The sequence below is a fragment of the Helianthus annuus genome, chromosome 6 (genome assembly GCF_002127325.2).
Source record: "Helianthus annuus cultivar XRQ/B chromosome 6, HanXRQr2.0-SUNRISE, whole genome shotgun sequence".
NCBI classification, from domain to species: Eukaryota; Viridiplantae; Streptophyta; class Magnoliopsida; order Asterales; family Asteraceae; genus Helianthus; species Helianthus annuus.
In genome coordinates, this window is record NC_035438.2 from 129,474,362 (window position 1) to 129,496,655 (window position 22,294).

A 22,294-nucleotide genomic window follows, 5' to 3' on the forward strand; every position below is an offset into this window, starting at 1 on the left:
AACGATTTGTTTAGTTTAGTGAATATTTTTGTATATTTATTTATATCTCTAAACACTTTTAAAATATTTTTGAGGCTGAGCAGGGAGCATTATTTGAACACCGACGAGTTCATTGACGTTGTTGCTGATGAGCTCAAAGCAAGACTCCCCAACAAATAATCATGGTATATATGATTGATTATTATTTGTTGGTTAATTAATGTAGGATCGTGTACGGACCCTGACGAGTCTATCAGAAGAGTCTTATCCAAAACAAGAGGCGGAAACTAATGCTTTGGTGCGATTTCAGCCGTATTTACTTTAAACTGTTGTTGTATTGATCACTGAAACGATTACAAGATCTGACAACACTTCGGCAGCACTTCGTGGCTCACCGGAATACAATGACCTAGAACTTCTACTGATTTCGCTTCTAAAGATCCTATTTATATATGTTCTGATTTCGCTCCAAGAACATACATACATTACGAGCGAAATCACCTACTACACTTTCGGGCGAAATCAGGATTCTATGTGTTTCGGGCGGAATCAGAAAGATAAGGTTTCGCTCCAAATGACAACTTGTCATTTGGAGCGGAATCACTGTCAAACACAAATTCTTGGATTCCATGTCCCGTTTTACCCTAATCTACACAAGACTCGATACAAGACGTAGGCGACAGACGGATGCACCAACAAACTCCCCCTCGGATGTTGACGGAGTCTTCAGTGTCGAGTCTTCGGTTGTCAACCTTCAGTCTTTATCAGTCTTCGTCATCAACAAGCTCCTCTTCCTCGGATGTTAAATTTTTAAACTTTATCAGCATCAGCTAATCCAGGATCAGCATCGGCTCTAGCTGCTTTCTCAACTTTGTCTTCAGACTCCCCCTCTCAATCTGCTGGGATCGTAGTCTGGAAATTACACATTCAAGATCGTAGCCCGGATCTATATCCTGCAAATTTTCTACCCAACACATAAGTTTCTCAAAAAATTAAATATTTTAAATTTTAGAAACTATCTGCAGAAAATATTCAAAATGATTTGTTCTCTGTAAACCATTTGTAGATACTAGACATTTTCACACAAACTCTCCCAAACCTGTTCATCAAGTTTAGCCCTTGGAATTTCGAAAATCAGCTTTTCAACGCTAGTTGTCGAAAATCTTTTTGGTTTTTTTTTCAAAATATATGCTAAAACACACTAAAATCTTTTTGTATTTTCTGAAAGAAAGTAAATGCAGAAAAGTAACAGCAGTAAAGAAATTATTTACATACAATATTTTTGTGAGTTCGTGCAAGAGGATCATTGATGTGTGTAAAATGCAACATATAAATCACATCAATTAAGGCATAAAACTAACCCTTTTTAAGTACTAATGTTGGAAAAAGAGTGTTTTTGTCTTCCTTTTGTATTTTCAGGATGAAATGAGCTCAAAATCACAAAAGAAGCAAAAAGACAACTAATTCTACCATAAAATACAAGAAAAGGAACAAAAGTGGACTGCCCGGACCCTCAACGGCACCTCCCAAGGCAAAGGAGAAGAAACAGAGTCTGAACACGCCCCGTGTCCAGCGAACACGGGGGCGTGCCCAGGAAGCAGCAGAAGAGACAAACCAGTAGAAGCTTCCATTGCCCACCACGGGGCCGTGTCCAGCAAGCACGGGGGCGTGGTGAAAGTACAGCAGGCGCATTAATTGTAATTCGCAATTACAATTAATGAGGAGAGAGAGTGTCAGGCGGGCACGGGGCCGTGTCCAGCGGACACGGGGCCGTGTCCAGCCTTCTGTTCAGCCTATAAATAGAGGAGCTTGGCTTCATTCTCTCTCATCCCTTGGCACACCACCTCTCTCACACTTCATCCACCACCCACCACCACCATAACACCATCATCCACCACCATCATCCATTGTCCATCGTAGAGTGTGTGAGTCGTCTCGGGATCCAAGATTGATAGTAAGAGTTCTTGACAATCAAGGCCATGTTTGCCTAAGTCTCTTACATCACTTGGTGAAGACAAGTGTTTAGTATAATACTTTTTATTTTTAATCTTTTGCACTTTTTATTTGGTTTTGTATTAATGACTTTAATAACTAGTTACTTATGTTGAAGGTGATCTTTCCTTATCGTTTGTCCGTGGTGTCTTGGCATTATTTTACTGTCTATATAAAATAAAAGATTTTCACCATTCATATCTCCACGGTCTATATGGAGATATGTTGGCTACCTGGTCGGGGGTTAAGGGAACGGTTTGGTAAGGGTCTTGCCCTTGTTCAGCGTTTAGAGGTCCTGCTTGGGACCTGGGTCAAATTTAGTAGGATCTCCTTCAATGCCCATAGGTATTGGATGGCGGGGATCCAAACTCTTTGACCCCCTCATAAGTTAACTACTATTAATACTATAACCCGGCTATTTAGGACTGTATCCCTGCTGACTCAGACTACTTAGCCGAGGGTAACGTCACCGCCAAAAGCGGGGCCTACCACAATTTGCATTAATAACTTAATTCATTATCTTTCAATAATCCGACCCTTTAGGATTGTATCCTTGCTGACTCAAACTACTGGGTTGAGGGTAACGTCGCCTTCAAAAGAGGGGCCTACTACAATAACTAAGATAATCTCTTAAACAAGTGCAAAAGTGCGAAAATAATCAAAGGTTATACTAACACACGTGTCGGATCCAAGTGATTCATCTTGTCTATCTGTTTTTATTTTATTTTTATTTTCAGCATTTAGTTAGTTTTTATTTTTCTTAGTTTAAAACATTTTTTCTAACTTTTTGATTTGATTAGACGTTGAGCATAAACCGGTATTAAAAGCTCTTGTGTCCTTGGACGACCTCGGTATCTTACCAACACTATACTACGTCCACGATGGGTGCACTTGCCCATATGTGTGTTTAGTGTTAGTAAATATCGTGTTTTATAAATTTAAAACTTGGTTAAAAGTGTAAAAAGGGCTTAAATATATATCAAAAAATATATACACACCGACACACATCAAGTTTTTGGCGCCGCTGCCGGGGACACAAGGATTTTAAGAAAGTTAGGAATCAACGGCCTAATCATATTTTTTATTTTTCTTTAATTTTTTTAGGATTTTTCTTAGATTTTTAGCTTCTGCAGAGCTCAACACGGGGCCGTGCCCGCTGAACACGCCCCGTGCTCAATCATTGGAACTGGCAATCCTGTTTTAAGTCAGACAGTAGGCTGAACACGGGGCCGTGTCCACTCAACACGCCCCCGTGCCCAAGATTCAGTTGCTGAAAACAGAACCGTTAGATCCCGGCGGTTGGTAATTTCTGACACAAACATGAGTGATAGTAATTCTTTTTACTTTCGGCACTCTTATGGTTTGTGGTGTCGAATATGTGGAGGCGAACATGAGGAATTAAAATGTTTTTTCCTCACTTATAGGCCCCACTATATAGACCCACCAATTCCTTGTAACCTTAAGAGGGGCGAAAGTAAAAATAAGCACTATTTCTCCCTCGAATGCGCCCAGCCAGATATTCTAGGAGAAATGCTCCTTGACGAGCTATTTCAACTAGAAGAACTACTTCTCAATTGGTCAAAAGAACTCAGGAAGGATTTTTTAGATCCATCCCAAGATGATGACCATGAGGAAATGTTGGAACCGCATTCCGACAACCTCGTTGCTCCGGAAAATACCTTCTTACCTAGAAAAGACGCGGACGATAGTCGTCCCTGTGTCGATTGTGCCGTGAAGGACTCCCCATCGACTTCGTACGATGCATACATAGATCTGAGTGATTCGGCATACACCTTCTTTAACGAGAGCCCGGGAAAGGGTTGGACTTGTCCACCTAGAATGAAAATAGGAATTACCCTCACCGACAACCTCTTGCGTTCTCGCCTTAGTATAGGACAATTAAGGTATCTTAGGCACTTTGGGGTTGTTCCAACAAGTCAAGAACCACCCGATATAGATTAGCTCCTTAGTAAAGACAAAACTTCATAAGACAGCTTTCCGACACGGGGCCGTGCCCGGCCGACACGCCCCCGTGTCCACCAAAAGATTCCCCTCTGATCAGAACGTCAGAATACGGACAAACTGTGTCAGAATTTCATCTGCACATGGGGCCGTGTCCAGCGGACACGGGGCCGTGTCCAGCAGGCTGTCGTTTTCTATAAATGCAGCCAAAAATCCTGCACATTTGGACCAACTTGGGGACAGAGATTTGAAGGAATCTTCTCTCAAACAATCCTAGGTAAGTCTAAAAGAAGTTTCCAACAACCCATCTTGTCCTTTCCTCTTCTAGACATTTCCTTCTTCTTCATCTTTCTTCAAGAACTACCATGAAAAGTTTGAATTTTCAATCTTTGTGGTAGGGAACAATGAGTTTTGATCATAGAATCTTGGTAAAAACATGTTATGTAACATTGTTTAAAGTTATTTACTGTCAACAAGCTTGCATAAACTCAGAAAATAACTTAAAAACCCAAGATTCCTTGCTCCAAAATTCTGCAGAAAGATGAACACGGGGCCGTGCTCAATGAGCACGGGGCCGTGTCCAGAAACTGTTTCGTCATATAAACTGCTTTTGGTTTATTTTTCGTAGAATGGCGAGTGAAAACAGCGAAACATCATCCGTTCATTCCTCAAACAGCCGAAGGGGAAGGAGGCCTTCCGTTGAAGCTACACTTGTGCACTACGTGATAGCACTAAGGCAAGCTCTCGACGAAATGACGTCAGTAGAGGAGGTCCTCATTGACCGTATTAACGATCTTACAATGGGACTTGAAAGCAGCTTCCAAGAGATTAACCTTTTGCACTAAAGGTTAAACATTTTGGTAGCACCCCCTATGGAACCAGTCCTTCCACAACAAGACTGGAACTTGGCACTCGGTGTTAACAACCCTACCGGGTGGGGAGACTTTCCCGCAGAACCTCCTATGGAAAACCCACAAGAAGTTCCAGCGGAAGTTGAAACTCCTCAAACCAATGCAAACGAGCCCTCTTTTCTCCTTCCAAGGGAGGTAGAGGAGTGGCTTGCCGACATATGAGGAGAACCGCACCCGAAAGGAGGAGTTCTACAAAGCCTTATCTAACCAAGACTAGTATCTTCTTGGAAATTTTGCTAAATTAAAATAAAACATAGGGCTAGAACTCCATAAGTTTAATATTTATGTAATTTTTATCTTTATGTAATGTCTCTCTATTAGCAATGTTATGATGGTTTTTAAGATTGATGGTTGTCGTGAGTATAAAACACACTCATGGTGGTAATGGATGAAAAAGGGAACGAGAAAAATGGAACCATGCACAAAGAACAGAGCAACCCGACAAAAATCTCCATCACAGAAGGCTCAACACGGGCCGTGCCCAACCAACACGGCCCCGTGCTGAGCCCCTGCAGAAAATCACCCAGTTCAGGTAACTGGACACGGGCCGTGTTCAGCGGACACGCCCCCGTGTCCAGGCTTCTGTTTCAATTCTGTTATTTTTGTTACTGGCACTTGACCACGGGGCCGTGCCCGGTGAACACGGGGCCGTGTCCAGGATGCCAGTAACATAAATCTTTGCTTTTTAACACACTTTTATACATTCTAATCAACCAAAAACCTTATTTTTGGACACATTGAGGACAATGTGTAATTTAAGTGTGGGGGGATGCTAAAACCTTGAAATTTTGCAAAATCCTAAACACAAGCCTTACACAAAACTCTATTGGAACCGCTAAACACCCCAAATTTTTTTTTTCAAAAACTTTTTCATTTTTTTTTATTTACTTGTCTTAGTTTAAGTTGGGAATAACAAGTTATAAAAAGGTTATATTTTTACAAGTTTACAACCGATAGCGTCGTGATAAAAAAAAAGAACCAACATAAGAAAATTATGAAACGGTATAACAAGTCTAGTTAAAAATTCAATTATATATGCTTGGTCACATTAAAAACCCATTCCCACAAAAGTGAGTTTTGAGCCTTTATTGAGCGTAAAAATACACATATTTAGATTAAATGCTCATTTTTCGTTACTTGTGTGAATAGCCGCTCGGTCCTTACAAATCTAGAACTTGCCACGACGATACATTCCCGGTCCTTACCAACTTAAACCCAAGTAAGTAAATGATGGAGGCATTAGGACTAACCATTTTTTCTTTCAAAACCATTATTTTTCATTTTTTTTACCTACCCAAAATCCCCCTAGATAGCCCCTTTGAGCCTAAACCTTTCATTTCATTACCCCAAAACTCTTTTTACCCACCAAAAACTTTTTTTTTATTTATTTTTTTTTAGTAACAAGTTCGCTTTGTCGTAAACTCACCTTTTTATGTGACGATTGGAAAAAAAAAATAAATATATGATGATGATGAAGTCAAAAACAAACAAAAGCTATAAAAGCTTGTTTGGAGAAATACTTCAAAATAAAAAGTCACTAAAAACAAGGTACTTCACGAAAACCGACGCTTGTTACGATTTTCGCCCTTTTTACTAACCACTAACCAACCACCCACCTTTAAACCCAAGCCTTCACCCAAAAAAGTCCTCTTGATATTTACAAAGGTAAAAAGTTAAAAAGGAGGAGGATTGATTGCTTGGCAAGCCTATGGAAGACGTAAGTTCCGTGCCGCTCTCGAGCGATTCACTAAAATATACACCTTCGGCCGAGTGTTGAGTGATCTCCCGTGAGGTTTGTGAACTTGTATATAAATGGAATTTTAATAAGGCATGCTATGCCCAAATAAGTAATTCATCTTATGAAACGTTCAAAATAAATCATAACGAATAGGATTGTAAATAAATAAAAATAAAACCTATAAAAACCTTGGATTCCCGACACTCTAGGACAAGCTAAAAAAAAAAAAAAAACTTCTCTTCTACCTATTCCATTTGGGAGTGTAAGCCACATTTAAAGAGTTTTGCTTGAGGACAAGCAAAAGTTCAAGTGTGGGGGTATTTGATGTGTGTAAAATGCAACATATAAATCACATCAATTAAGGCATAAAACTAACCCTTTTTAAGTACTAATGTTGGAAAAAAAGTGTTTTTGTCTTCCTTTTGTATTTTCAGGATGAAATGAGCTCAAAATCACAAAAGAAGCAAAAAGACAACTAATTCTACCATAAAATACAAGAAAAGGAACAAAAGTGGACTGCCCGGACCCTCAACGGCACCTCCCAAGGCAAAGGAGAAGAAACAGAGTCTGAACACGCCCCGTGTCCAGCGAACACGGGGGCGTGCCCAGGAAGCAGCAGAAAAGACAAACCAGTAGAAGCTTCCATTGCCCACCACGGGGCCGTGTCCAGCGAGCACGGGGGCGTGGTGAAAGTACAGCAGGCGCATTAATTGTAATTCGCAATTACAATTAATGAGGAGAGAGAGTGTCAGGCGGGCACGGGGCCGTGTCAGGCGGGCACGGGGCCGTGTCCAGCCTTCTGTTCAGCCTATAAATAGAGGAGCTTGGCTTCATTCTCTCTCATCCCTTGGCACACCACCTCTCTCACACTTCATCCACCACCCACCACCACCATAACACCATCATCCACCACCATCATCCATTGTCCATCGTAGAGTGTGTGAGTCGTCTCGGGATCCAAGATTGATAGTAAGAGTTCTTGACAATCAAGGCCATGTTTGCCTAAGTCTCTTACATCACTTGGTGAAGACAAGTGTTTAGTATAATACGTTTTATTTTTAATCTTTTGCACTTTTTATTTGGTTTTGTATTAATGACTTTAATAACTAGTTACTTATGTTGAAGGTGATCTTTCCTTATCGTTTGTCCGTGGTGTCTTGGCATTATTTTACTGTCTATATAAAATAAAAGATTTTCACCATTCATATCTCCACGGTCTATATGGAGATATGTTGGCTACCTGGTCGGGGGTTAAGGGAACGGTTTGGTAAGGGTCTTGCCCTTGTTCAGCGTTTAGAGGTCCTGCTTGGGACCTGGATCAAATTTAGTAGGATCTCCTTCAATGCCCATAGGTATTGGATGGCGGGGATCCAAACTCTTTGACCCCCTCATAAGTTAACTACTATTAATACTATAACCCGGCTATTTCGGACTGTATCCCTGCTGACTCAGACTACTTAGCCGAGGGTAACGTCACCGCCAAAAGCGGGGCCTACCACAATTTGCATTAATAACTTAATTCATTATCTTTCAATAATCCGACCCTTTAGGATTGTATCCTTGCTGACTCAAACTACTGGGTTGAGGGTAACGTCGCCTTCAAAAGAGGGGCCTACTACAATAACTAAGATAATCTCTTAAACAAGTGCAAAAGTGCGAAAATAATCAAAGGTTATACTAACACACGTGTCGGATCCAAGTGATTCATCTTGTCTATCTGATTTTATTTTATTTTTATTTTCAGCATTTAGTTAGTTTTTATTTTTCTTAGTTTAAAACATTTTTTCTAACTTTTTGATTTGATTAGACGTTGAGGATAAACCGGTATTAAAAGCTCTTGTGTCCTTGGACGACCTCGGTATCTTACCAACACTATACTACGTCCACGATGGGTGCACTTGCCCATATGTGTGTTTAGTGTTAGTAAATATCGTGTTTTATAAATTTAAAACTTGGTTAAAAGTGTAAAAAGGGCTTAAATATATATCAAAAAATATATACACACCGACACACATCAATCATATCAGTTTTTGAGACTAAATCACTAACACCGTTAAGCTTGATTCCATTTTAAGTTCTAAACAATTCACCTAGATTGTCAGTATACTAGTCCTCTTAAATTTTCACACAAAGTTCAACTGTTCCGAGATATGCAATTAGTGTCTTAAGGACTTAAACTTATTAGCGTGTCCCACCACTTGAATATACTCCTGTATCCAGATCCCAATATTCAGTCTTACAGGTGAGTATACCACAGATGATATCTGTAAAGGGGTTAAATTGCGAGGGCCGTGAGAGCTCAGGTCGATACTTCCGTATACGCAGAGAGATGACGGCTTCGACTTTTTTGGTGTGTCCCCTTTAGAGGATCTTTTGTTTTCAACAGCAGTGACTATCAATTTTATTGTTTCATCAACTTGCTGAGGGCTGTGCTATGTTTCAAGCATTTGCAGAAAATATTACTCGGGGACTAGGTCAACAACAACAACAACAACAACCATACCCAGTAAAATCCCACAAATAGCAAAGCTACTTATAGGGTCTGGGGAGGGTGGGATGTAGACAGACCTTGCCTCTATCCATAGGGATAGAGAGGCTGCTTCCAGAGAGACCCTCGGCTCGACAACAAATAACAAACCAACACATCAAGTCAAATAATATAGAATATAGAAATAAGAAGTCCCCCATACCAAGAGATTGATCTACTCGGGGACTAGGTCAGTATTTCCATACAGCAGAAGTCCCGGAATAGTACCCCAGATATCACTGAGTATAAAGACCTAGTATCTCAGAATAAGGGACCTTTCAAACAAGATTTCAGGGGTTACCTATATATCCAAGAAGTTGTTACCCACAGAATAAGCAAGTTTGAATTTTTTAGGTTTATATCTCGTCACAATCTACTAACTGTGCTAAAACCTACTGACACATCCATAGTGAGATTGTTTATCACATTTTTACTTTACATTTCTTTAGCGTGTTGTGATAGTCAACTGATGTACTATCATTTCCTCTTTTATGCAACAAAACTCAATTTTTTGTTTTATCATGTTTTTGGCTTTTCAAATTTTCTAATGTTTTTGGATTTTTTCAAAATTCTTACTCCCCCTAAAATTCAAAAACATCTAAAGAAAATTGAAAACAAACTGTACAGAAATGTGACAATTGACATCGAACTGCCTCAAATCTCCATCCGCTTGGCATAAACAATCAGAACTCCCCCTCACAACAAACTATTTTCCCATTATGATTTCAAAACACTTAAGTTTGTTTTAATCAAAATGGTTTTTCCGGAAAATTAGTTTTGTTGATTTTACCACTTGTAAAGTTTGGGAACCAAATCATCACTTTGTTTGCCAATATGTTGAATAATAGTTAACTCAAGTTCAATTTAATGACCTTAATTTAACCACTTGTAGGTTCAACCTGGCTCAAATTCGGAACCACTTGTAAAAACAACAATCATACATATCAAACCTGTTTTTCAACCAATTACCATCTGTTGGTTGAATTCTCAAGGTGCCGATTCCTACTCCACGCTTACAAACCAGGGAATTCCGGCAGGTCCTGCTAAACTTTTCAAACACATATTAAGAAAGATGCCGATTCATGATCCACGATTACCAACTTGGGATCTCCGGCAAGTCAGGTTTTACTCTTTGAAAAATATGTCCACCGAAGCCTGACCTTCCTTGGGTGTAACATCATCCTCTTCTTCATCTTTACTTTTAACGGACCTGTGAACACTACGTTTAGAAGCAAAAAAATCTTTGACACTTTTGGCCTGACCATTGACCATTTTGCCAAACATGTGTTTCACATTTCCGTTGAAAGCTTTTTCAACATCAAATTTTTTCTTGTCAGAATAAAATTGATTTGAAATTTCAACTTTTCCAACTTTCTTCATAAAATTTTCAGCACGCAAAGGTGGAAATTTTTCATCATTCACAGTTGGAACTGTTCTTTCAACCTTCCTTTCAACACGTGGCTCCTCTGATTTTGTGGAATCAGATTCATCACCAGAACTGTTACCTGAACCTTTAACAACCCATTTTTGATTTTTCAAATCTTCTTTTCTTTTTAAACCATTCTTTGAACATTCTCCCTTTTCAAAAGTTGAATTTTCAAAGCCTGTAAACTTTCGGGTTTTCAGTTCAGTTTTCCCAACCACTTTCTCTTTCAGTTTACCAGAAATTTCCTGTTTTGTTTTGAAAGTTTTCGGACAGTTCCTAGCAACATGACCAGCCATCTTGCACTGAAAGCAAGTTCTGGTTTCTATCTTCTTTGGAACAGCATTCTTCTTCATGTCCTCTTGCTTCTTTGCAAGGAATTCTTGATTTGTCTGCTTTCTGAATGCTTGTTCTTTCACAGCCTCTGATGTTTTCCCTGAAACAAACACAGTTTTTGGTTTATAAACTTTTTCATTTTTGTAATTTTTCGGTTGAATATATTCTAATCCTTTCTTTTTGAAACTACAATTATGGTTTGATTTCTTTTGGAAATTATAACCACAATTGTAACCCATTTTCTTGTTAATTCTTTGTTGGTCTCTTGAAGTGTATTGTTTAGGTTTTCCAGAAAGATTTAAATCTTTTATTTCAGAAATATTAATTTCTGTGATTTTGAAAACCTTGTTAATCATTTCAATTCTAACACTTCTTATTGGAAAACTCTCATCGGAATATAATTTGTCAGAATCTTTCAAAGTATATGCTACTCTGACCGGTTCGTCATTCAAATTAGATTTCGATACCAAAAATTCTTTATCATAAACCCGTTTGTCCTTTTTTACCGTTGGCTTTGACGTATCGGACTCAGACTTTGACTTGGGTTTTGACTCCGGTTTTGACTCCTCACTATCATCTTTACCCAACACCTGATCGACCACACTTTTTATCAATTTGGACTCATGATCGGTATCGGACGACATGTACGTGATATCAATATTTTCTGGCAAGTTATCCGACGGCCCAGACTCCCATTGTAAGTTAATTGCCTTTTTGACTTTCTCAGAATTTGGATTTCGAGGTGAATATCCATTTTCGACTGGGGGCGGACATTTGTGATAAACAACACTTGGTTTCTTACCAGACATCTCCACTTTATCTCCGTCTTCTGTCACGGATTTCTTTTCTTCCGAAGTCTTTACTTCTTCAAATGTCTTCAATTCCTCCACGATCGGATAAATCCTGTCAACAACAAAAGTAGAACATGAGTAACTATGCAATAAATTGCTAACTCTCTCAGTTTCTATTTTTTGTGTTGCCAGCTTCAGTTCCAGATCATCACATTTCTTTATGTAAAAGTTGACATCATCAAGTTGTCTTATGTAAGCTCCTTTGAGTGTGTTCATTACTACAGCTTGTTCACTGTTTGACTCAGTGTACTTGTTGATCTCTCTGTTCATTGTATCATATGATTCTTTTAATCTGTTAATGTGGTGCAACAGTTCATTATTTTGCTTGATCAACGAGTCACAATTCAAACACTTTTCAGAAACTTTGACCGCTTCAGTATCAACTTTGATCTCAAACTCTGGAACGTCTTTGACTGTTCTGTTTGATTGGAAAAACATTTCTTCTCTTTCTTTCAGCTTCAGCTTCAGCTTTTAACCTTTCTTCTTCTTCTTCTTCCTCTTCTTCAATCTTTCTCCATTTTTCTTCTTCAGCTTCCCTGACCTTCCTGATTTTTTCAGCCCATTTCAGATCGTAAGCATTAGCAATAAAAGCTTTAACATTTGATGTCCCTTTTGACATCTCTTTGTTCATGAACTCTTGATCTGGGCAAAAGTTGTCCCAATTGAAACCTTCAGCCAACTTTTCATCTTCTTGATCAGCTAAGCACACTTTGCTATTTGTTGGTATGTAATTATCCCAACTGAAACCACCATCTTTTCCCAGACAAGCTCTTTTTGTATCTTCAATCACCCTTCCATGAGCAGTTTGTGCTTGATGTGATGCCTGTTGTTGTTGCTGATATGATTGTGGCATGACTTGATGATAAATCGCCTTTTTGTGGTAGTCGTTGTTTCCGAAAGGATTCTGGGCTCCACTAGCTTCATGATTTGTGCACTCCCTCTTGAAATGCCCCTTTCCCTGCAACGAAAACACGTAACTTTAGACTTATCAAAACCTAAAGTTGACACATAAGCCTCACGAAAATCATCTCTGCCTGTAATTTGTTTGAATTTTTTAGCCCGTCTCAACACACTGGCCATACACCATTTAATGTCCATTAACTCCATTTCCTCGGCATCAATTTGATCGTAATCCTCTTTTGTGAGCATAGGATTACCGATCCTCCCAGCAACTAATCCTCCATAGGATTCAAGCACAGTCACCAACAAGGACATGTGGCTTTTAGCAACTTCCTCTGTATAGTTCTGATCATTCTCAAGTTTTAAGGCAATGTTGCATTGAAGAACTTTGCCACTCTTTGTTGTAGTGAACTGAGGATCATATGTTGGAAATGAAGAGAATTCTGTTGTGCTGCTTGATCCCTGAGATTGTTTTTCAGATGAACCTTTTGCATTATATGCTGTTTCAACCTTTGGAGAAAAATTTGTCTTTTCACTAACACCACTCTTGAAATACAAGCTGATGTCTTGCTCTCCATCGTAGTTCTTCATCCTGGCAATCTTTCGCTGCTCCATCTCTTGAGCTTCCAGGTGTTTGATGAACTCTCCCAGTGTTAGCTTTTTATACTCTTTTCTGTTGTTTCTCAGCATCATCAGAAAAGTTCCCCAGATTTCATGTGGTAGTGCTCTGCAAGTTTTTCAATCAATTCATCAGTATCCTTTTTAATACCAAGTTTTGACATATTTCTCACCAAATTACAATATCTTTCTATAATTTGCTTGGTGTTTTCAGATTTCAAACCCCGAAAGAGATCAAATTCTTTCTTCATGAGAGACATTTTGTTTTTAAGCATATCATCGCTTCCTACAAATTTTGCTTCCAATTCAGTCCAGATTGAATGAGCAGTTCCATCATGTTGAAGCAGGATCAAAATGTCCTCTTTGATTGCTTGATGAAGCAGACTCACCATCAGTTTTTCATCTCTATATTTCTTTTTCTCTTCAGTACTCATTTCTCTAATTGTTTGTTGAACACCATTCGTTGTGGGTCTAACATATGGTTCTTCAGTGTGTTCCCACGCATCTAAATGATAAGCTTCAACCCAATTTCCAAACCGTTCAGACCATGCATTGTAATCATCAATATCCATAAGCTTAGGCGGTTTCTGGGATGTCCCGGTTTCATTTTCAAGTAAAGCATTCTGCGTGATTGTAATCGGACTAGCAAAGGCATTATAAAATTCGTTGTCCATTGTTCAAGTGTTCAAAAGTTCACAAATTTCAAGTTTCAGGCGAAATCAGGTTCTGGAGCGGAATCACCAAGTGCTGTTCGAGCGAAATCAACAATTGGTCTATGAGCGAAATCACCAAATGAACTTGAAGCGAAATCAAACTTTTGAAATTTGGAGCGAAATCACAGATGATCAGCTGGAGCGAAATCAGCCTTTAACTTTGGAGCGAAAACAAGATTCTGAGCGGAATCAGGTTGCACTCTTGAGCGAAATCAAGTATGACGTCATTATCTCGAACATGTTTTCAAGTGAAATCAAGTAAAATTCAATTTTTAGATCGATTTTAGCTTTGAAATTTTCAAGGATTAATCAGTACATGATTACGAGTGCTGTGTCTGAAATTGAGCGGATTTTACCGAGAAAAATTTTCAAAATTGAGAAGAAAGTGTAGAAAATCAGAAAATGCAGCTGAAATGGCAAGAACTCTTCCTCCTGAGCTCTGATACCACTTGTAGGACCGTGTACGGACCCTGACGAGTCTATCAGAAGAGTCTTATCCAAAACAAGAGGCGGAAACTAATGCTTTGGTGCGATTTCAGCCGTATTTACTTTAAACTGTTGTTGTATTGATCACTGAAACGATTACAAGCTCTGACAACACTTCGGCAGCACTTCGTGGCTCACCGGAAGACAATGACCTAGAACTTCTACTGATTTCGCTTCTAAAGATCCTATTTATATATGTTCTGATTTCGCTCCAAGAACATACATACATTACGAGCGAAATCACCTACTACACTTTCGGGCGAAATCAGGATTCTATGTGTTTCAGGCGGAATCAGAAAGATAAGGTTTCGCTCCAAATGACAACTTGTCATTTGGAGCGGAATCACTGTCAAACACAAATTCTTGGATTCCATGTCCCATTTTACCCTAATCTACACAAGACTCAATACAAGACGTAGGCGACAGACGGATGCACCAACAATTAATTATTAAATTAATAATGTCTTCAAGTCTTTACCTAACTTCTTCCTTCCGAAAGAGTTACTTTTAGTTTTTCTTCTACAAAAAGATGGTAAGTTTGTCCTATTTACTTGCAAACAAGTTGATTCAGCTGTATTTGTGTCTAAAACGGGTCAAATAAAACAATGCAAGTAAAATTGGGACGGCCCAAATGGACTGAACTGATATGGATATGTAAACTTATACTAAACTGGTTTCATCTTTATTGACTACTTGAAATGCAAATGATTGCTTATTGGTTACATGGTGGTCTAGACTTGAGAGTCGGTTTCAAAGATTCTAAAGAGGTATTGTTCCTTATAATCTTCACCTTATGGACTTACCTCCTTTTATACTTATATCTTGGAAATAGACCGTATAATTACATGTAACAAATTTCGACCCATTTATATTGGGTTGTTTTATATCTAGATGGTTAAAAAATAGGAAGCTATAAAATTTTATCTTAAATGAGTCAAAATAAGAGCTTGAAGTTAGCCAAAGTGAAATGGGTTTATATTTAAATACATACCCTTATTTGAGTTCAATGATTAGTATTTATTTAAATATTTTTGTAGGTGTTTTATTTTATATACTTGTAACTGGCATTTCGGCGAATGCTATAAAAGATGCTACTAGACGACCTAGATCGGGTCTCTTTTAGGGCATGATTTTGTTTATTACTCGGTCGATGCTTCTTGAGCGGTGTTAATATGTGGGTAGGGATGAGCATGGTACCCGTTCGGTACAAGTACTGAAAAACGGGAAAAGTGGGTACCGGTACAGAATATACTGGTACGGTACCGAAAAACGGAGAAAGTGGGTACCGGTATGAGTACCGAATATACCCGGTACGGTTTGGTACCGGTTCGAAATGCTCATCCCTATATGTGGGTATGCGCTTCTTTGGCTCAATTGCTAAACAATACAGACATTCATTTTCTCATGTCCGGTATTAGTAAACTCCGTTAATCTGTGTGTATTTTTAATCTTTTTGGTTGTTTGGTGTTCTTAATTTGGTTTCATTTGAAAGTAAGGTTAGGAATGTTAAGATGTATAATAAATCTGTAGTAGTTTTTTGAAACTCATTAATCCAGCTCTTGCTTCTACCAAGTTTCTATGGATTTTCTTTCAATGGTTTGACTTGCTATTCAGGTACGGTTGATTGTGAAAAAAGTTTAAGTCCAGAACTGGCTTTATATTTTTCAATATTTTTTTGTATTGACCAGAGTTGACTTTTTAGGGGTTTGGCAATGTGGGATCTTGGGTAGCTAGGCTGATTCATGAAAGGGGTGGTAAGATAGTTGCAGTGAGTGAAGTTACGGGAGCTGTAAAGAACCCGAATGGTATTGATATACCTGCATTGCTTGGGCATAAAGAGAAAACTGGGAGCTTAAGTAGTTTTGATGGTGGAGATATAATGGATGCAGATGAATTGCTTGTTCATGAATGTGATGTACTTATACCATGTGCCTTGGGTGGTGTTCTTAACAGGTATTGTTTTAGTTTTCTATGAAATATATCATTCAGTGTCTGTTTGTTTCTTAACTTTATTTCAGTTGTATATAGCCGTAAATATTTTAGATGATGTGCTTAGAAAAAGAGATTTACTGTTAAGTGGATATGTAACGCCCTGTGTTTTGTACTTTCTATTTATAGCTTGTCTTACTCGTGTTGCTAATTTTGGAAGCTTTGTATCATTGTACTCGTTCCTTCTAGTACTCGTTGTAAACTCGAGATTTTGATCATGAATGAAAACTTGCATTTCCTTGTTACATACTATACATACACCATAATACGATTAATCATGAGATCATTTGATACTTCTTTGTGATACTTACAAACATGTTACATACTTGTACATTACACTTTTTGCCTAGTTAAATCATGTTTTATTTCATATTTCACCTTGTTACAAGTTAGGGGAAACATTGTTGCATATTATTACACAACTTAACTAATAAAATTACTCATTATAATGTTTTAAAAAAATAAAAAACTAAAGAAACATGGCAGCCCAAATTCAGCAAAATTCAGCCCCATATAGTTGGGTTTTGTGGGCTAGTTTCAAGGTGTAACCCCTTCTAAACACTTCCAAAGCCCAACCCATTGAAACCCTAATCCTTCCCCCTATAAATACCACTTATAACCAGCCTCCCTACCACTTTTGCAACACTAAAAACTCTCAAAACATCCTCCAAACCGTAGCTGAAAGCAAAGGTTCGAGTAGATTGACACCCCTTCACGAAAATGAGCATAACTCACTCAATTCTTATCCGATTCACTCGATTCTTTTTCCTACTTGCTTGTATAATCATGGGGTTCGATTCCTAGACTTCTCCTTGGAGAAATCAGACCTGGAAATGCCCCGAAATAGTCCATAAACTTTCTGTTTGTTTTTATGTTCATCAAAAACTTGTTTAAATCTATGCAACTTGTGTCCAACACATCTCATACCTATGTCCTAATGCTTACAACTTATCCCATGGTTGGTTAAGCTTAAAAACAAGGTTGAGACATCTAAATCAGAGGTTAAAACCTCATAAACTTTCTGTTTTTAATTAGGGTTTTACCCACAAGTAATGTTCAAGTGTGAAACTTGTTGAATGTGTGATGGTTGGATTAGCTTGGGCTATCCTTCATAAGAATCCACTCATTACTTGATGTTTTGCTATGGATTAGTTGTTGTTAATACCTTGATACTTGTATGTTCATGACCCTCCTTGTTGTTTATAACAACAAGTGTAGTGGTGAACAATAGAGGTGCCTAAATGGAAGCTTGTTCTTCCTACCTCATGTATGTATTCTATGACACAAAGAGGTACCTAAATGGAGACATTAATCTCCTACCTCATGCTTGAATCATAAGACTTGTAAACTATATAATATCTAAGTTATTCTATATGTATACATCTAAGTAACTAAGACTTGATGATGACTTAATAGTTATTTGTTAAGTGGACGTTACATCATCTATGACCATGCCCTTGTTACGACTCTAATGGATCTTAGAATCCATGAAATCATACCAACTCTTTTGAGTTTCAATAGTGTCAAGAACAAGAGTTATGCGTACAAGATGATTATTTTCACCTATGTTACTTTCTATATATTAAAAACTCCGAATCTATAATCTTCCGTTATACGCCAAACTCACACACCTACGTTTCCTTGTGTAGAAGGACAAGGTGCTCCGAACTAATTCATCTACAAACTTGCTCTCGGAATTTCAAGTCACCACTTGTAAACCGTGAGTATACTCGTATTTCCCCCTTTTTACTTTTACCACTTTTGGGGTGTAACATGTTTACCTATTAACTTACACATGAACACTTTGTTAAACACATGAACGTTCCTATAACATGCTTGTATACGTGATGACTTGATACTTTAAACTTGGGTTATTCTTATGTGTTGAACTTATCATTAACTTCGTACGAGCCAAACCTTGACATATGTAGCGCTATAGGATTAACGACCCGCCCGTAAACTTGAGGTTATGTCTTGAGCATATTGCGTTTTCTTGGTTTGATATGTTAGACACATGCCATATTTAAGGTTTATCTTGAATCATATGCTTGCCATGAGGAATTGATCACACTTTTTAACTTATGCTATGTACGTACCAAACTTGTATACTCGCCTTTGCTTTTGCATTGAATTGTATTTTTAAACATGTTACAGGTTGATGATGATGAAATGAAAACGGATAGCAAAGATGCCTAAATACTCACTTAGACGTTTAGGTTTAAAGTGTTGTATCAATTTTGTTTATGTTATGTTGAACAATGTTGTTATTTGCTTTTCTTGTAATGTTTTGACATTTATTTTGGAAATGAAATTTGGATTATTAAATTATTGTCACAAATAGCGTTATGATGTCTCGAGCAATCTTCACACTTCGTCTCATCCCGATGTTTCCGCCATTGGTTGGGGTGTGACAGGATAAGCTGACTTTTGTGGTCAAAAGAGTGATTTCAGGACTCAAATTTGATATGATTTCTTCAATATCTGATTTTCCAGTTGTATTGAATCTCTTGAAAGCTGGCTTAAGGCTATGATTTCTTACACAATATGAACCTAACACGAAATTTGCAGGTTTGGATTTAGTTAAACAAGTCATGTTCGTGTCAACTCGATGGGTTCGCACTGTTTAACCCATTTTTTTAAAAATGTTCTTATACAATAACTTTATTTATTTTTTTAATACAAATTGGTATATTTTAAAATTATCTGATTTAAAGTAATAATATTATGTAAATTTATAATTTAAAGTGTTAATATGCAAAAGATGTTCATATATCTATTTTGGTTTGGTCGTGTTCATGTCTACCCATGTGAAAGTTCTATATTTGGTTAGTAATCCAACAGATTCATTCCCGTTTTTCTTCTGTAGGTAAATAAGTTGACTTTTTAGGTCAATCAGGGACTTCAGATAATAAATTTGATATGAATTATTATGTTAAATTCTTCAGACATTATAACGTTTGAGATTTTCATTATTCTAATTTAATTCCGGTTAAATGTTGTTTTTCTTTAAATTGTCGACTGCAGAGAAAATGCAGGAGATGTTAAAGCCAAGTTCATCATAGAAGTAGCAAATCACCCTACTGATCCTGAAGCAGACGAGGTATCGTTTTCGTAAAATTCGTCCATATAAAGAAATATATTATTATTAATCATTTCTTATATATATGTTTCACTGCTATAGATTCTGTCAAAGAAAGGAGTTATAATTCTTCCTGATATATATGCCAATGCTGGAGGAGTGACGGTTAGCTACTTTGAGTAGGTGCAGGTATTAATCTGATTAGAAACAATAACATTTTTATCTCTTCACGCATCTATATGAATACAAAATTGCATTTTTTTGTGTTTGAATTTACAGAACATGCAAGCGTTTATGTGGAACGAGGAGAAGGTGAACGAAGAGTTGAAGAAATACATGACAAAAGCTTTTCATAGCATAAAGAACATGTGCCGAACCCATGAGTCCAACCTTCGGATGGGCTCCTTCACATTGGGAGTCAGTCGAGTTGCGCACTCTACCGTCTTAAGAGGATGGGAGGCTTGAACGAACTTGCTTCGCTCATAACTGTATACAAACTATACTGAAGAAGATGTGTGTTAGATCACAAAGAATAAGTAGTGTTGATTTTTATACCTCTACAATGCCCCTTTTTTGGTTCAAACATTCCAAAAAAGATGATTCATTCATGTTATTTCTAACATTGATTGTTTTACCATATGTGTGTGCTTTTCTTTTTCAAAATTGAAAGAAATTAAGTGTGTGCTTGTGTGTTTGTGGGGTGTTGAGACTATGTAAGTGCTGAATATTAGAATCGGACTCGAGAATCAGGATTTGAAATGAGCTAAATTTTGAATTTGGTTTTTGAGTTGGTTTAGAGGCCAAATCGATTTAAGATTCTAAGAGGGCTACTACCCGAATCGGCCCAAAGTTCAAATTCAAATAATGTCTATAAATAATAAAACTATAGTATTTGCTGAAGTAACTTGAATTGAGCTACAAATTTACTTTTTGGATGAAGTAATGATTTACATGCGGAATCCTATGCAATATTATGAAAAAGAAGTGAAGTTTGTTCGGGTAATTTTTCTTTTCTGAAAGAAGCGAAATGTGCTATCCGGTTCAGGTCAAAATGGGTAGGATCGAGTTGGTTCACATATATTTTTTGTCCCTTTTTTGGTTTCGCAAATGATTTATTTGTTACATATTGTTTAATAAACAACATTATTACCGTTTGGAGATTTCCGACCCGCTTAGTACATTTTATGGGCTTCTATATTAGCTATTGTTTTGGGTTACCCTTCGACCTGTTAGATGTTAATATCCCGAAACGATCGGTTTACATACAAATGAGTCAATTTTCACCTCTATGCTTTTCGCATTATAAGATTTTGATGGATGCTTTGTCGGTTATGGCAGGAAAACTCAAGCATCAACTCAAATACAAAACCTGGCTGTTTATGGTCAAGGACTTATGAGGTTGAGCGGTCGGGGTGATGCAATCAAAGTGCAAAGACTTTCACAGGTTGGACCGGGTTCTGAAACTTGAAGCCCCATTAAATGATGAACAAAGTAAAAGCATGTGACCGTAACCTTCTAACCAATAACTATTTTGGCACTTTTATAGCTTAACACACACAAACAATGTATCAGCCAATCTAATTACCCTTTTGTTTTGGCAGGGTAACAAAATCCCATTGTGAGAATCCAACATGCCCAAGAGATTTGATTTATCTCCCTTACGATTGTCATGTTAAGACTTTTATCACATTGGTCAAAATACTCTATTTAACATAAATCAATGAATCTTTATAAAAGAAAAACCAAAACCAATTACATAAGATTTCAAAAAAAACCGTATATTATAATTCCTTTATTAATGAACTTCATTGCAAATTCAACTAATAACGTATTCTAATATAATTTAAAAAAAAAACATGTTTAGGAAAACTTGAGATATTTATGAAACCAAAATTAAAATTTCCTGTGAGGAAGGAAAAGAGGATATTAAATATATTAAAAGTGTTGCTTATGTAATTTTTATAATTGAAAACTAAATTTTCCTAACCCAGGATGTTCCCGGGTGATAGCCTAGTAATTATATATACTTCTAATTTGCAACAACTTTGTGCAATAGGTAGTTATAACTTTAGCTTTATTGGTTTTATATGCATATGTAAGGTGTACATTTGCTTAGGTTCATTGTACACTAAAGCTTCCTTTGGAAGTTTTATATTTCATATAAATTGAAGAGAGATACATGAGAGACAGAGATGCAGATTCGTTCTGTTTTAAATTTTGCGAGTTACCACGGCGCAACGTGCGTGTGTGGTTAAACTTTTTTACGTTTTTTATTTTTTTCCGTTTGACAGGCTCATCGTAACGCGTGGGTCCTAGATCGATTTAGTTATTCTTTTATATGTTTTACGTTTCGGTTTAGTTTATTCGCATTGATGTTCGCCCCCACCGCAACGCGGGGATGCTTAATCCTAGTTAATTCAAATATCCAGAACCTTTGGTTGGCAATGATACAATAAATTTTGTAATTCTATAGTTTGTTGTTATTTGTAGTTGAACTGAGGAGTTAGACAGGAAGTGTTATATGTATGTGATGTGATGTGGCATTGTGTCATTTGTGCACTATGTTAATATAAAGAACATAAAATATATTTTTGCTAAACAATGGAGAAATAAATAATTATAACAAAACTCCATGTCTTAGGGGCTGTTTGTTTACCTCTTAATGGTTCAGACTTCTTACTGATTCAACGCTTAATGGTTCAGACTGTTTGTTTCGCGAGCAGATGTCTGAATGGTTCAGACATTTGCCTCTGAATGGTTAAGAATTATATAGAGTCTGAATGGTTAAGA

At 37.4% G+C, this 22,294-nt stretch overlaps 1 protein-coding gene across 1 annotated transcript; it reads left to right on the forward strand.

The window, feature by feature from the left end:
• The first annotated feature begins 72 nt into the window (after nucleotides 1-72).
• On the forward strand, nucleotides 73-20,041 carry LOC110938405 (glutamate dehydrogenase A). Its single transcript, XM_022180759.2, has 5 exons — nucleotides 73-164; nucleotides 16,139-16,389; nucleotides 19,450-19,525; nucleotides 19,607-19,693; nucleotides 19,784-20,041. Exons 1-4 carry the CDS (start codon nucleotides 162-164, stop codon nucleotides 19,685-19,687), a joined length of 411 nt encoding a protein of 136 aa, XP_022036451.1. The 5' UTR covers nucleotides 73-161; the 3' UTR covers nucleotides 19,688-19,693; nucleotides 19,784-20,041.
• The last annotated feature ends 2,253 nt before the right edge of the window (nucleotides 20,042-22,294 follow it).

Bases quoted from the DNA above. Each gene is read 5' to 3' on its own strand.
- LOC110938405 (XM_022180759.2), top strand. The intron at 16,390-19,449 runs GTATTGTTTTAG...TGTCGACTGCAG, and splicing joins TTGGGTGGTGTTCTTAACAG to AGAAAATGCAGGAGATGTTA. The intron at 19,526-19,606 runs GTATCGTTTTCG...TCACTGCTATAG, and splicing joins CTGATCCTGAAGCAGACGAG to ATTCTGTCAAAGAAAGGAGT.